The sequence below is a fragment of the Hypanus sabinus genome, chromosome 22, assembly GCF_030144855.1.
Source record: "Hypanus sabinus isolate sHypSab1 chromosome 22, sHypSab1.hap1, whole genome shotgun sequence".
NCBI classification, from domain to species: Eukaryota; Metazoa; Chordata; class Chondrichthyes; order Myliobatiformes; family Dasyatidae; genus Hypanus; species Hypanus sabinus.
In genome coordinates this window covers 20963753-20980044 of record NC_082727.1, presented here as the reverse complement: position 1 = coordinate 20980044, position 16292 = coordinate 20963753, and the positions used below count along the sequence as shown (strand labels likewise).

Here is a 16292-nt window from a genome sequence, read left to right as displayed (position 1 = left end):
CACTCTGAGGTGAATCTGGAGAAGATTGACAGACCAGTTTCCTGCCCCGGTCTGGGGGGCTGAATTCAGTGGCTCTGCTCAGACCATGAGGATACATCACAGAGTAAGGGATGTCAGGGTAACACAGTTTGTGATGTAAGATAATGATCCACTTGAAAAGGTGCTGTTACGGTTCTCGGATTCCCAACCTTGAAGCAGCTCCTCCCATCTGTTCATGAGGTTCTGTCTGAGACCCTGTACCACGCCTATAAATCCCCTGCAGTGACCGAGAATTTTACACAACAGCTCTCACCTCTCAGGAATTCCTCATACGCTGTCCTGTTCCCGTTGAACAGTTTCTCCCAATCGAACTGTCTGCGATCGGATGCCCCTGAGCCGTGGGATGCCTGCACTATCCAGCCGTAGTCTATAGGAGAACAATGTTGGAATCAGTAACAGTGATAAACATTTCACTCTCACACTGCTGCAGAGGGTGATTCCCCCCATTCCCCCCCCCCCCCCCGGGGTACAAGGTGAACACTAAGTCAGCTTTCATTTTGTTGTATTTCCAACTTCACCTGGATTGAACGGGTAGTCAAAACTGCCCAACACGTCACTGGCACCAGCCTACCTGAATAAGGGACATGGATACAGAAAGGTGCCGGAAGAGGGCCAGTAACAATCTACCCTGCCTGTTCCTGGATGGTTTGTTCCACTCCCATCAGGGAAAGGTGATGAAATACCCACACCAGGACCACCAGACCCAAACACAGATATTTTCCACAAGCAGTAAGGCTCATCAACACCTCCACCCACTAATTCACCTCTCCACACTCCCAACCATCACTACTTTATCACTTCCTGTCAAGGTCACTTTATGTACATACACTCCTGTGCCTAGCGTCACCTTATGGACATACATCCAATCAACGTATGTATATAAGCCATCTTATGGATTTATATTTATTCTGTTAGTATTATTACTGTGTTCTTTATCATGTGAGTTTTTTTCTGTGCTGCATCAGATCTGGAGTAACAATTATTTTGTTCTCCTTTACACTTGTGTACTGGAAATGACAATAATTAATTACTTTTCAGGTGCCATGTGAAATAAGCCCTTTGAGCTGCTCTGCCCAGCAACCACGATTTGGCCCTAACCTAATCTTGGGACAAATTACAATCACTGATAACCCTGGTATGTCTTTGGACTGTGGGGAGGAAACCGGGGGACCCAGAGAAAACCCACACATTCATAGAACATAGAATAGTACAGCACAGTACAGGCCCTTCGGCCCACAATATTGTGCCAACCCTTAAACCCTGCCTCTCATATAACCCCCCACCTTAAATTCCTCCATATACCTGTCTGGTAGACTCTTAAATTTCACTAATGTATCTGCCTCCACCATTGACTCAGGCGGTGCATTCCACGCACCAACCACTCTCTGAGTAAAAAACTTTCCTCTAATATCCCCCTTGAACTTCCCGCCCCTTACCTTAAAGCCATGTCCTCTTGTATTGAGCGGTGATGCCCTGGGGAAGAGACGCTGGCTGTCCACTCTATTTATTCCTCTTAGTATCTTGTATACCTCTATCATGTCTCCTTTCATCCTCCTCTCCAAAGAGTAAAGCCCTAGCTCCCTTAATCTCTGATCATAATGCATACTCTCTAAACCAGGCAGCATCCTGGTAAATCTCCTCTGTACCTTTTCCAATGCTTCCACATCCTTCCTATAGTGAAGGGGAGGACATACTGAGACTCCTTACAGAGGACACCAGAACTGAACTGCAAACTCCAATTACACAACCGTTCTCACCTCTCAGGAATTCCTCATACGCTGTCTTGTTCCCGTTGAACACTTTCTCCCAATCGAACTGAAGCCAGTTGGCTACCCCAGGTGCACCCGAGCTTCGGGACGAAGTGTGGGATGCGTGACTAGTCCAACTATTATCTACAAGAGGACAACGTGGGAACCAGTTACTGGATAATGTAGTGATTAGCAGAATAAGTACTGGAATAAAGATACACAAAACCAGAGCAAGAATAGGCTCTTGAGGCTGCCCCACCCAAGTAATGTGATCACAGATGACCCACCTTTGTCACTCTCTCCATTCCCCCTCAATGTACAGTACTCTAGTTTCAGAGATCAGTCAGCCTCCACCCTGAATACTTTCAGCAACTCCACGGATCTCCGGCAGAGAATTCCAGTGTTCCACCTCCCTTGACATCTCTGAGGTGGGAGTTCCATCTGGACACTGGGTCTAGCTACCCCTCCAGGGGAATCACCCTTTCAGTATCCATTCTGTCAGTCCTCCTCAGAACTGTGTGCTTATATAATATCACATCTCATTCTTCCAAACACAGTGAGTAAAGACCTAAACTGCCCAGCTTTCCTTCACCAAAAGTTATTTCATGTTTGAGTTTGAAGGGCAATTAATGTTCGAACTCAGCAACTTCATGAACCCTTCATTCCAAACTCTTCATCCCACAATGACACCCCCTCCTGACCCACCTTTCAAGTCTCCCCCTCCCACCACTTGCCCTCATCCCAGCCTCTCCCCACCCTACGACAATTGTCCTACCTCTCAAGTAGTTCTCGAAGTCTGTGCCATTTCCATAAGTTCGCTCTCGCCACAGGTATCCATTACGCCCTGAACCCCCACCAGCGATGACACGGGAATCAATCAGCCCATTGTCTGGAAAAGCAAGAGGCTCGTTTGAGGTCAACGTGCTCTGATTTTGATGGAAATATCAACAGTGTAGCTGGGGCTCAATTCCCAATACTGTCTGTAAAGAGTTTGTGTGTTCTCCCTGCAACTGGGTGGGATTCGTCCCACATTCCAAAGAGGTACTGGTTAGGGTTAGTAACTTATGGGCATGCTATGCTGGAAGCATGGCAACACCTGTGGGATGTCCTCAGAAAATGTCGGTTATCGACACAAATGATGCATTTCACCATGTCTTTGAATGTTCTACGTATATGTAACAAATAAAGTTAATCTTTAATAAACTCGAGTTGCCTCTTCGCCGATGACTTACCTCGCATGTACTGGATAAGTCGTGGGGCCAGTTCAGAGTATACAACACGACCTGGGGGTCCTGGGGGGCCCATGATGTACGGCCTCATCCGGTCACCTGTAGGAGAACATAAAACATAGAATAATACAGCACTGTACAGGCCCTTCGGCCCACAATGTTGTGCTGACCCTTAAACCCTGCCTCCCATATATCCCCTCACCTTAAATTCCTCCATATACCTGTCTAGTAGTCTCTTAAATTTCACTAGTGTATCTGCCTCCAGCACAGACTCAGGCAGTGCATTCCACGCACCAACCACGCTGAGTAAAAAACCTTCCCCTAATATACCCCTTGAACTTCCCACCCCTTACCATAAAGCCATGTCCTTTTGTATTGAGCAGTGGTACCCTGGGGAAGAGGCACTGGCTGTCCACTCTATCTATTCCTCTTAATATCTTGTATACCTCTATCACTTCTCTCATCCTCCTTCTCTCCAAAGAGTAAAGCTCTAGCTCCCTTAATCTCTGATCATAATGCATACTCTCTAAACCAGGCAGCATCTTGGTAAATCTCCTCTGTACCCTTTCCAATGCTTCCACATCCTTCCTATAGTGAGGTGACCAGAACTAGACACAGTACTTCAAGTGTGGCCTAACTAGAGTTTTACAGAGCTGCATCATTACCTCGCAACTCTTAAACTCTGTCCCTCGACTTATGAAAGCTAAAACCCCATAAGCTTTCTTCACTACCCTATGGCAACTTTCAGGGATCTGTGGACATGTACCCCAGATTCCTCTGCTCCTCCATGCTACCAAATATCCTGCCATCTACTTTGTACTCTGCCTTGGCGTTTGTCCTTCCAAAGTGTACCACCTCACACTTCTCTGGGTTGAACTCCATCTGCCACTTCTCAGCCCACTTCTGCATCCTATCAATGTCTCTCTGCAATCTTCAACAATCCTCTACACTATCCACAACACCACCAACCTTTGTGTCGTCTGCAAACTTGCCAACCCATCCTTCTGCCCCCACATCCAGAGAGAGGCTGGATTACCAGCTGTGCACAGAGGGAGTGCGGAGCACAGGGGCACTGGCACTCTCATCGTTAGAATCAGTGAAGAGAATACATTACATTGGACAGGCACACAAGTAACATTAAACAGCATCACCCCTGCACTGTGCAGAGAGCGACGGGTTGTAAGGCTGGAGAAGTCTGTACAATCTCTACAGCACCTTGATGCACTGTTCGGCCCATCTACGTGGTGCACTGCCACAAGAAAGCAGCATCCATTATCAACAGCCCTCAGCACTCAAGCCACACTCTCTTCTCACTACTGCCATTAAGCAGGAGGTATCGGAGCTTTAAATCCCACAGCACCAGGTTCAGGGACAGTTATTACTTCTCAGCCATCAGTGTCCTGAACCTTCTCAGTGTAATTATCTACCTACTTAACCATCTACATAAATTCTATTATATTTCTTTGTTTTCCTGGGGTGCCGCATGAAAATCACACAGTAGTGTAAAGATATATCCGTACTTTGATAATAAATTTACTTTGTCTTTGTTTGATTTTGACATTACCCCTGCGGTAATACTGAACCACACACTGTGGAAGTAGCCCAGAGTGTGCATGACAGTGTCCCAGGCAAGGAGTCATGGGAGTAGACTCGGGATATTGAAATCCTTCTACAACTAGGGCTGACAAACACAAGGCAGCAGAGCTGAGTGTCCAGCAAAGGAAATGAGGCCACGGTCTGAAATGCTCCAGCTGCCGAGAGCCACCCCACCTGCTTGGGGTGACTGTGGTGGGAAGGAACCCCTCCAGAGAGGGAGAGTGGTGGGAATCACTACCCCAGGCAGCAGTGGAAATATGGTCGCCAGCAAGATCAGCACCGAGATGGACAGATCTCTGGACGGCGCAGGGAAGTGGCCCAGGGGTAAAAGGTCAGCCGTGATCTTACTGATGGTGCGGTGGGGGAGAGGGGCCAAATGGACAGAAGTTGCTGGAATTTGGAACAAGGACAAAAGGGTGAAAGAAGTCAGCGTGTTGAACGGCATTTGAGAAGTGGAATGGGTCGATTCATTCACCAGGGTTCTCTCAAGTCATGACAACAACACCTTTGGTGTTCCACTTTATTTCTTCATTACAGGGGTCACTGCCCAGAGCACAAAAATGTGGCCACAAAATGCCACATTTAGTGCTGGTCTTGTAGCCTTGACCCCAGCACATCCCTGGGTTTTGTTGGCTGTTAATCCCATGAAGCATTGTTTCAATGTACAGGATAAATGAACCTGAATCAGCCTCAGAGGGCTCACGAGGAAAACGGGAGCCCAGGGTACAGTAGATCGGATTCTGAACAGTTTTCCAGCTGTCAACCAGGAACGTCCTCGGCCTCAGTCCGACACAGAGTGTCAACCTTTCTCCAGGTGCACCCCCTACTATCACACCAGACCCCAATGGGAACACAAAGCTTCCTTCGCAGGCAGGGGGCTTCAGTTATCAGCACATAAAACTGAACAGTTTATCACAGTACTTACTTGTGAAATAATTAATAATCTCATTCTTGAGTTGCTGCCGGTCCTGGGAATTGAAACCACCCCCTGGGGGTCCAGGAGGCCCGGGAGGTCCCTGGGGGCCTCTGACACTGTAACCTGAATCTGGACACAAACACAGAGGTTAGAAACTGGGGTGAGCCTGGGAACTGGTCCCAGCCAGGGAGAGTTTGACACCAGGGAAGGGTTACCAGGCTCTCTCAGCCCACCAGAGTCCAGGCTGGGTCAAACCCAGGGTTTCACTGTGCCCCCAGACGCACGGTCACCCCAGCACACCACGCAATATAACGCAAGCCACGGAAAGCGTTTTCTGAACATGCAGGAGGTCAAGTTACTCTGAATGTAGGTGACAACATCTTCAACACGGAGGTTCCCTCCACCAAGTCCGGGCGGTCCGGCAGGGCCTGGTAAACCTCGCGGTCCAGGTGGTCCTGGTTGACCAGTGATCCCACGGATTTGAGGACCTAAAGGCAAAGGAACAGGTTATACAGTGATGCTGGAATGTCCCAGGCGTTAATTCCCTCCTCCTCCCTTCCTACACCATCCCTCCACTTCTGGTCAAGACATCCCAGGCTCCCCACCGCACCCCACACATCACCTGGGGAGGCCAATGGTCCCTGGATGTGGATGGTTCACCATCTCTGGGGATGAAGATGCTGAGTTCACGGACTCTGCCAGGGTGTCCAAGACAAGGTGGAGGTGGGGGTCCCAGGGGAGTGTGGGTATCCCTGGAGTTCCCCGTCTCTGCGGTCAGGTGTCCCATCACTGGTATCTCTGCTCCCCCAAAGCTGGAACATCCTGCCAACAGGATGCCGTGACTTGGGGGTGTTCCCAGGGTACAGACACTAGTGTTGGGACGGACATTGGGGTGCCAATACTCACTCTGTAGCAGAGCCAACAGCTCAGCGCTGGACATGGAACCTGGTGTTCCTGGGGCTCCTGGAGGTCCTGGGGGTCCCTGTACCTGGAGGACTGTACCAGAACCTGGCAGAGGAGAGAGGGAGAGGCAGTGAAACCACAAACCCAGCAGCGCTAAGTGATCACAGGGCTGGCATGTGTGCACCATACCCACTGCACAGCCTCCCTTCCCCACTCCTGATCCCGTCTCCCTGAACCCCTCTTCCCAATACCAGCCCAACTCCTCTTCCCTGATCGCTGATTCCACCTTCCCTTCCCCATTCCCAGTTCCCGGCTTCCTGATTCTGGCTCCTGGCTGTGGAAATCGTGCCATTCACACTCGGGGGTCTCCCCCACCCCAAAGGACCATCTACACATCAGGATCCCACCCACAAACCATTCCACAAGCCAGTGATTATACCCCCACCGTCTGCCCCTCAGCTCCCACTCCATGGTGGTCCTCCTGGACAGGGATTCTTGACAAGGGGCAGTAATGGGTCCCCTCTGCTCCTTGTGAGGTCCTTTGTTTCCCAAATTCAGCAGAAGCTTGGCTTCACCATGATCCCAACTCTATCCCTGCCCACCTCCACATTCCCAGCCCTCCCCCGGACTGCTGCCTACCTACCTTCACTCTCCACTGAGGCCTTCAGCCACGTTGTCAATCCTGGGGTTCTAGTCCACACCCTGCCCCTTCTCCACCCTCTACCTCTGGCCTCACCCCTCTCCAAATCCATCCCGTGCTCAATGAGGAGGTGGTGGGTTACCCAGGGTCCCTCAGCCCAGCCTAGGGGTGGTCTGTGTGGATGGATATGCCGCCGCTGACCGTCTGTAGCGGTCACACACTCACTCCTCAGGTAGTCCTGCAGCCGGTGGGCAATGTCTCTGTAATCCAGCCGTGTGTCTCTGACTCTCTCCCGCCCTGTGTAACCTGGGCTCCCGGGCGGACCCTGTGGACCTGGTGGCCCAGGAGGTCCCACCAAATATCTCCGAACGCTTTCATCTGCAGAGAGAACCAGAAATCACTGGGGCGTTCAAAGAGCATTTACGAGAGACAAGGGGCTCTGCTCTGGACAGATGGGGCATCGTAGGGAGTTGCAGACACAGCCCAGCCTGTCACACAAACCACCTCCCTTCCACTGACTCCGTCTATACCTATCACTGCCTCAGTGAAGCAGTCCGCATCCACCTTCTCCCGTCTGGGCAGAAGCTATAGAACTCTGAATTGCACACCATCAGGTTCAAGGACGGCTTCGATCTCTTCAGTCTTGAATAGCTCTCTCGTACACTGCAGATGAACTGTTGACCTCTCATGACCCTTGAACCTTATTAGCTCTGCACTCTCTTTTGCTCTAATATTAGTTTCTGAATTCTCGTTTCCTTTCATTCTTATTGAATGAAAGAAACAAAAGCTTCTCATTGCCCTTGGTCTGTGGGACAATAATGAACCAATACCAACTTCAATAAGACTGTAACCTCCCAGAGGGGCTCATCAGGTAAGGTGATGCTGTGTGAGGGAGACAGACAGGGATGTTATATCGAAGTACTTACTGACGTCTCTGTGGGGAATGTAGGAGAAACTCTGGTCTCGACAGTGGGGAGAATGTGGAGTCCGGTCCCTCAGGAATAACAGCTATGTGCGGGGTGGGAGAGAGGGGGTAGGTCTGGTGATAGGCTAAAAGGAGAGGGGTTAAATCTAGTGACAGGGCAGATGGAGATGGGGTAGATCTGATGATGGGACAGATGGAGAGGGGTTTGAGCATATGGGTTGGAGGCGTTCAGAGACCCTGGCTTGCATTGGTAGGCACGGTAGGGCAGGGTCTGTGAGAGAGGACAGACAGCTGTGGCGTTGTCTAGTCTCTGGGGCAGAGGCTCTCTGTATAACCTAGCCTCATCCACTGTAACCCCACACTCTCAAACACAGCTGGGGTGGGAGGGGGAGCGGGAGGTGGGGAGAAATGGGTGTTCTTTCGGGAGAGGTTTGGATGGACCAACCAGACCAACTGAGCTGATGTGACTGTCGGAGACCAGTGACGTCTCACTGTGGGTCAGAGTACTGAGTGGCCACTCTGCCCATCCAACCTGTCTGGTTAATCACTGGATCATGGCGGTCAGCCTCGGTGGGGGGGTGGGGGGAGAAAGGAAGTCAGGTCATGGATGGACGACCAGTCGCACCCTGATCTACATCTTCCCCTGTCCCCTAGCTCAGCACCCCACTTCACCCCTGATCCTAGACTCCTCCCTTAGCTCACCTCTACGAGACCCCTCCCCTGCCCGATTCCTGGAGGACTCACCCTGCAGCAAGACTGCGAGATCCCTGGTTGAGGACAGAGACCCTGGTGGTCCTTGAGGTCCAGGAGGTCCTGGAGGTCCTGGGCGTCCTGATCCGGCCGACCAACCTGCAACAAGAGGGAGCACAGTGAGACAGGTGGGGAGGGTCCAGAGGAGGAGCCGGAGAGTGAGATGGGAAGGGAATAGTGGGCAGAGGGTTCCAGTCAAGATGTGACCAGAGAACTGGACCTGGAGAGCCCAGGAGTTGAGCTTTCACAGACCAGCCGACACAGAGCCAGCAAGAGGGATGATCTGGCTGGAGGGGCATCGGCTGCCTCTGTTCACTGACCACCACCTCCCACCGCCCCCCCCCCAGCTGGGATAGAGGCACCACAGGATTGGTTGACAGCTCATCCCTTCAACACACACACACACACACACACACACACACACACACACACACACACACACACACACACACACACACACACACACACACACACACACACACACACAATCCAATATCCAAATGTCCACTGCATTCCTCAGCACCGCACATGACACACTCACACCTCCCCCACAACCCCCAGCCAAAGCGGACGTTACTTCTGCTGAAATCCGTGACGTAAGCCTCCAGCTCGACATGACTGACCCAGTCTCCTTGTGGGCCAGAAGGACCCAGGAGTCCTCGCAGGTATTGCTGAACTTCCGTCCCTGTGGATGCGGAGAGGAGATCAGTGAATCCCAGGTCCTGGTATACAGCTTGTCACAGAGAGACCCCCAGCCCCTACCACCACATCACACACCCCCAGGGTCAGATACAGAGTGAAGCTCCCTCTACACTGTCCCATCACACACTGACAGGGCCAGACACAGGGTGAGGCTCCTTCCACACTGTCTCATCACACACAGTGACAGGGCTGGACACAGGGTGAGGCTCCCTCCACACTCTCATCACACACCCCCAGGGTCAGATACAGAGTGAAGCTCCCTCTACACTGTCCCATCACACACTGACAGGGCCAGACACAGGGTGAGGCTCCCTCCACACTGTCCCATCACACACTGACAGGGCCAGACACAGGGTGAGGCTCCCTCCACACTGTCCCATCACACACTGACAGGGCCGGACACAGGGTGAGGCTCCCTCCACACTGTCCCATCACACACTGACAGGGCCGGACACAGGGTGAGGCTCCCTCCACACCGACCCATCACACACTGACAGGGCCAGACACAGGGTGAGGCTCCCTCCACACTGTCTCATCACACACTGACAGGACCGGACACAGGGTGAGGCTCCCTCCACACTGTCCCATCACACACAGTGACAGGGCCGGACACAGGGTGAGGCTCCCTCCACACTGTCCCATCACACACAGTGACAGGGCCAGACACAGGGTGAGGCTCCCTCCACACCGACCCATCACAGACAGTGACAGGGCCAGACACAAGGCGAGGCTTGCTCTGGACAGTGTGTGGAGTGTTTGGTGTCAGGATAAGTTCAGTGCTGACCCTGGGTCTCTGTTCTGACTGTTGCTCCTTTCTGCCTTGTGGCTGACGGGGCTCAGACCATGGAGTACATTTCCAGCCGCTTCAGACTTACTTTGCAGGTAGGTGATCAGGTCAGCGCTGGAGAGTCTCCCTGGGGGTCCAGGGGGTCCTGGAGGCCCTCGATGTCCCACACCGAGACCCGAATCTGGAATAGAGAGAAACACCTGCAAATGTGGACCCACAGGACACACGGATCTTGACCTTGCTGACCCCTGACCCTCAGACCTCTGGACCCTGACCCCACTACAACCCTTGAAGATGACCATCAGTTCCACCCAAACCCCAGGATCCTGACCCCTGACCCGTGGTCCCTGACATCTGGCCACAACCAGACCTTAATCCCCAATGCTGACTGCAGATCTCCCCAGACCCCAGCAGCACCAGGCGTCCAGCTCAGCACCACAAGACCTGACTGCACGGGCTACCATATTCGGGGATCAGGCCCAAAATTAGGGACCATGAGAGCTGAGATTGGGGTCAGGGCTTGGTTCAGGGTGAGGCGTCGGGAGCATTTACTTACCCCGAATGTAGCCGATGAGGTGGCTGGCAATCTCCGAGTACTGGTGTTGCCCCACTGTACCCTGCTCACCCTTTGGCCCCTGTGGCCCTGGTGGTCCAGGTGGGCCAGACAAGGAATTCCAGACACCGTCAGCTGAAATGGGAATCAGAACAGTGAGAATTCCTGGGAAACCTGCTTCCCCCAACTGCCCAACCTTCCCCCAGCACGCGGACAGTCCTGTGACTCAGGGTAATGTACCCACCCATCAACAACCCCCAACACACACACCCAACATAATATCTCAGGAACACAACTTCCCCAACACAGCACCCCACCATGGACACAGAGCTCCCGGTCATTGTACCCTCTCTGTGCTCCTGCCACACCAGGTAATGTACCCAGTCTCCAACATCAACATCCCACCCCAGGCACAGAGCTCCTGTCACAGGGTAGCATGCCCACCTGCTAACAACACCACCCAAACACAACTCCCTACTCCAGACACAGAGCCCCTGGCAACGTACCCAACCGGACCTGCCCAACTTTCCTGCACCCAGCAACCCCACCACCACTGCCACTGGGCCATTCCGCAGGCCGATGAGATGCAGCTCTCGGTGTACAGACACCGGGGTACCGGAGGACCCATAAGTTAGGCCATTCGGTCTGTCGTGCATGTTCTGGGTTGTTGGAAGTTCTCTCACCTCCAGCCACTTGGGAAACATCCCACTCCCGACGTCTGTGCTGAATGTGTTTTCCAGAACACAGAGACTAATTCCACTCCCAAGCTCCTCCCTCCCCACGCCAAGAAGCAGAAGCAGCGGATCTCGCTCGCTAGGCGACGTCTGAAACGGTGAACAAGGCGACGCGGCCAGTTGTGACCTCTTCCCCGAGCCACGGCTCGCTCTGTGGTACTTACATTGGAGTGTCTCCATCACCAGCTGCCTGACTTGGCCAACAGAGCCGGAGACTCCCGGTGGACCTGGAGGTGGGGAACAGGCAGTCAGAGGACATCAACCCACAGACCCCAGCCTCTGTCACCTGACAGGCAAACACATCACACTGCGTGGACCCATCCAAAACCGGCAGAACGTACAGAGGCGTGCATCCAAAACTTCCAATCCGCCCCGCTGTCACACACAGTCATCGACAGGCTGGGGCACCTGTACAGGATTTGGGATCATGAAGTGGGCAGCAACGTTCCTTCTCAGGTGTAACATGCATAGATCCTTTGCTACCCATGCACAAAGGAATTTAAACTGCGCACAAAAGGTTGTCACCCTCCACCTCGTTGTCATGTTAAGTATATTACACGATCGTGCACAATCACGTTTCCTTTCCTGTTTCTAATGTGGATGGTGTTGACAACATGGAGTTTTGCCTGCAGGTTAGAACTGGTTTATTTATACTGTTTTTTTTATTGAAGACATAATTCAGTGCGCGCTCGTTGTCCCTTGGCAAAGAAAGATTGCACAGCACAAGATTTTTGCTAAAACTGGTCATTACAAATTAGAGGGAACATCGTAGGGCAGAGAGTAAGGTTGTAGATCAGTTATGGTGCTTTCGAACAGCAATGGTTTGAGAGGGGGTATATTTTCCTCCTGACCCTGTCCATCAAGGAAATCCCATGGACTGAAGGGCATTCTATGAGAGGAGCCGCCGTAGAGGAACATAAGGGCTCGAACCGGAGGGAGATGTTTAATGGAGCCCCGAGAATAGGCTCTACAACTCTGCTCTAGACGGCCTGTGTACTGGTACAGGTAATAGCTGTATGCACCTTATCTGGGGTGTGTAGGAGGACCATCACTGATCCCCTCACACCGTGACCACAGACCCAGTCTGTTCCTTACTATCTTCCTCAGGGGGAGGACTCACCTGGGGGACCTGGAGGTCCTGGGGGTCCCTGGATACCTCCGTTGCCAGTAACTGTGGGGTAGAGACACAAGCCTGGTCAGTTCCTGCACCCCCATCCCTCTCTTCGGCAAGTCCCTCCACCGCCACCCCACCCACAGATACACGGAGGAACGTCATTCATGCAGCAGACCAGGGGAAATACTCATTCCCAGTTGTCCGACAGCGACAGATAACCACACTGGGATGTGGGATCTTGCCATGCAGAGGCCGGCTGCACAGTTTCTCGTTGACATCCGAGGTGAGGTGTGTGGGGAGGTGGGATAAGGCTTAACGGTGCGCTGAGGTTGAGAGACGTGGTTGTGTACGTTGTAGATCCTTGCAGGTCCTTGTGGGCACAGCAGAGGCAGGCTACCCCGGAACCGCACATCCCAGCTCGGCCTCAGTCCAGGTCACCTCACCGCAGGAGAGGTGACAGTGCCGAGGGAATTTACAAGAACATTGCCCAGACTGGATGCCAGGGTTATTGTGGGATGGAGGAGGGCGAGGAAGGTCTTGCGGAGTTGTGTAGATTCACGAGGGGTGACAGCTGTGAACGGGAAGGCCTGTTTCCTCAAAGGGGCTACAGAATAGGGAGGCGAGACAACAATCGTCGATAGTTGGAGCAGAGGTGGAGAGAGGTTTCTCCTCAGAGGGTGTGGGTCTGGACAGAGAGGGTGAGACAGGCAATGTCGCCAGTGGGGAGATGTATGCAGTGTAGGGATAAGCTTCAAAGGATTCCTGTACTTACTGTCATTTAGTGAAGCGAATCATTACTTGCAGAGAGTAATGCAAAGGTTAACGATGTGGTGTAAGGGTTAACAATGGGTGTGAATGTTAACAATGAGGTGTGAGTGTTAACCACAGGTGTAAGGTGTGAAATGACAGGGTGTGAATGCTGATGATGGGTGTAAGGGTTAACGACAGGGTGCTGAACAGGACTGTAACGATGGGGTGTAAGAACTAATGTTGGCTGTGGTGTCGGGTCAGCGTTGGGGCCAGTGGAACTGTGGGACGGTGCTGACCCCTGGCTGCCCAGTGGGAGACCTGGCAACTGATCACCCCAGTCCCCACGCTGCAGGGTCAGGAGGGCAGGAAGGGTGAGGTAGGTTGCAGGGAAGGGGGCAGAATGAAGATTCCTACCGACTGGAGATCGCCCGGGAATTCCGGGAGCACCTGGGATTCCAATGTCCCCTCGTTCTCCTGATAACAGAGAGATACAGAAAATGAGCAAGGGCTATGGACAGGTGAGAGGGGTATGAAGGGAGTCTCCTTCTCCAGCCTTCCACCTTGCCCTCACCCTCCCCTCTCCTCCTCTACCCTCCCTTCCCTCTCCTCCTCTACCCTCCCTTCCCTCTCCTCTCCTTACCCTCCCTCCCCTCACCCTCACTATCATTGTCCCCTTCCCCCTCCCACCTGCCCTCCACTCCCCCACTCCTCCTTTATCCTCCCTCTCCTCCTCTCACCCTTCCTTTACTCTCCCTCCCCTCTCTTACCCCTCCTTTACCCTCCCCCACATCACTCCTTTACCCTTCCCTCCCCTCTCATTCACCCTCACCCATCCCCTTTCCTCATCCTCACCTCACCTTTCACTACCTCTGCTTCCTCACCCTCCCACCTCCCCTTCCATTTTCTCACCCTCCTCCAGCCCTCGACACCACCCTACCCCTTTGCTCTGACCCAGTCCCGGGGGCACTGACCTTTGTCTCCCTTGTATCCTCGTGGTCCAGGTGGTCCTGGGGGCCCTGGAGGCCCTTGGGTGAGCCTCTCTCCATCTAGGGGCAAGAGAAGGAGTGAGAGAGAGGGAATCACTGTCCGAGGTGAGGGGGTGTTTGTCCAAGGAGTCACTCTCTGAGGGGGATTACTATCCAAAGCGGAGTCTGAGGTGGGGGTGTCATTGACCAAGAGGGCCTTACTGACTGTGGAGGCACTGTCAGAGGGGATCGCTGTCCAGATTCAGTGCCGAGCTCAGCATTCGCTCTGCAGCCATCACTCTCCCAGCTGGGAAATGTTGGGCACCTGACTTCTAACCCGGGATCAAGGGTCAAGGGTAAAGGTCTCACTATGGGCTGTCCACTCTGGGGGTGCCTCCTGACCGTGTCGGAGCGGGGTGCACGTCCAGGTCAGAGGACAGGTCTGGGAAAGAAATTCTTCGTCCAGTTGTGGAATTGAGGGAGGCGGAAAGGAGGGGCAGGAGGAAGAGGGGAAATGGGAGGGGGATGGGGAGTAGCAGGAGGAAGGAGTGGATAGTGGAAAGGGGAGGGGAGAGGATATGTTGCAGAGAGCCGCGCATCTGGAGCGGGGGGCGGGGGGCGGAGGTGGGGGGGGAAGACACTTACCCGGTGCAGGAATGCCTGGCTGCCCTGGATGACCCCGCTCACCTGACAAAACAGAACAGAATCAGTGTCCGGGTCAGTGATCCCCACCCAGGATCAAACCCTTCCCCCCTCCCCGACACTCTCCCACCCCCATTCCCTCCCCCAACCCGGGGATAATCAATACGCCAGCCCACTTCAGAGGAAGGAAGATCTCATCACCAGAGCCCAGGGAACGACCCTTCACCCCGACCTTGGGAACTCCCCCTGACCCCATCCCCAGGAATGCCCCCTGACCCTGCCCATTGTTTCCCACCACCGCTCTTACCTTTATATCCCTGGAGTCCTGCAAAGGAATTAGTTGGAACATTTATATTAATGCTCTGATACATTGCTGGACATTTGACCCTGCCCCACATGCAGTATCCAGTGCCCCCTGCCCAGTGACCAGTTGTGGGCTTTAGCCCACCGTCCAGTGCTGTGGTCAGTGTAGTGCCCACAGGCCAGGTCAGTGGTCAGGGCACGCTGACCCCGGCTCTGGAGCCCTGGTTTCTGTTACTTCAGCAATGCTGGAGGGCATTTCTGGAATTAAACTCTGGAAATGGAGACTTTCACCCCCATGGAGTGGTCCGACAGTCAGCCCAGCGAGATGAGGCAAGCCACAGCTCAAGCAGGCTCTGACCCAGTGCAGAGTGTCAGCGGAGAGAGGGAGGGGTAGGGACAGAGCTGGGAGTTTGAGGGAACATCCCAAGGGTGGGTGGAAGTGCTGAAAGTGGTTGGTGTGTACCTTGGTGTCCTTGTGGTCCAGGGGGCCCAGGGGGTCCAGCGGGTCCGGGGCGTCCTGGAGGGCCGGCCACTGAGGTTCCTGCAATAGACCATGTCATCAGAAAGGATTACGCACTCTTACTCCCTCCCAAACCATAACCCAATCATGGGACCACCACCCACATCGAGGGCAGCCCCCAACACATCCCCAGGACACGCCACCTGAGACAGAACCACTCCAGGCCTAGGCATGGATTCACACTGTGGGAGGGGTAATACCAAGGGAGGGACATACTGTGGGGGGCAATACTGGGGTACCCACTGTGGGAGGGGCATACTGTGGGGGGTAATACTGAGGGGGGTACCCACTTTGGGAGGGGCAATACCGAGGGAGGGATGGTGGTCTGTGAATAGGGTGGAGATTGGAGTGTAGTGCCGGGGAGATGAGTGCGAGGTTAAATTGGTGTTTGAAATGGATGTGGAGCTTGGTAGGGGAGCCGCAGGGAGATAGAGGCTTTGGCTGAGAGGGAGGGGAAGGTGCACTGCATCATGAGC

The 16292-nt window shown here is 53.5% G+C and overlaps 1 protein-coding gene across 1 annotated transcript in view; it reads right to left on the bottom strand.

The window, feature by feature from the left end:
* Window positions 1-216: 216 nt before the first annotated feature.
* LOC132379743 (collagen alpha-1(XVII) chain-like) overlaps window positions 217-16292 on the bottom strand; it is a 71413-nt gene continuing 55337 nt past the window's right edge. Inside the window, exons 36-54 of the mRNA XM_059948027.1 lie at window positions 15760-15837; window positions 15301-15318; window positions 14997-15038; window positions 14358-14432; window positions 13801-13860; window positions 12643-12693; window positions 11687-11749; window positions 10792-10923; window positions 10324-10416; window positions 9324-9431; window positions 8741-8845; window positions 7297-7449; window positions 6435-6536; window positions 5888-6016; window positions 5538-5657; window positions 3020-3115; window positions 2563-2676; window positions 1797-1931; window positions 217-406 (exon numbers count right to left, since the gene is read on the bottom strand). Coding sequence (XP_059804010.1) covers window positions 246-406; window positions 1797-1931; window positions 2563-2676; window positions 3020-3115; window positions 5538-5657; window positions 5888-6016; window positions 6435-6536; window positions 7297-7449; window positions 8741-8845; window positions 9324-9431; window positions 10324-10416; window positions 10792-10923; window positions 11687-11749; window positions 12643-12693; window positions 13801-13860; window positions 14358-14432; window positions 14997-15038; window positions 15301-15318; window positions 15760-15837 — 1835 coding nt within the window. The 3' untranslated portion in view covers window positions 217-245. The remainder of the gene's footprint in view (window positions 407-1796; window positions 1932-2562; window positions 2677-3019; window positions 3116-5537; window positions 5658-5887; window positions 6017-6434; window positions 6537-7296; window positions 7450-8740; window positions 8846-9323; window positions 9432-10323; window positions 10417-10791; window positions 10924-11686; window positions 11750-12642; window positions 12694-13800; window positions 13861-14357; window positions 14433-14996; window positions 15039-15300; window positions 15319-15759; window positions 15838-16292) is intronic.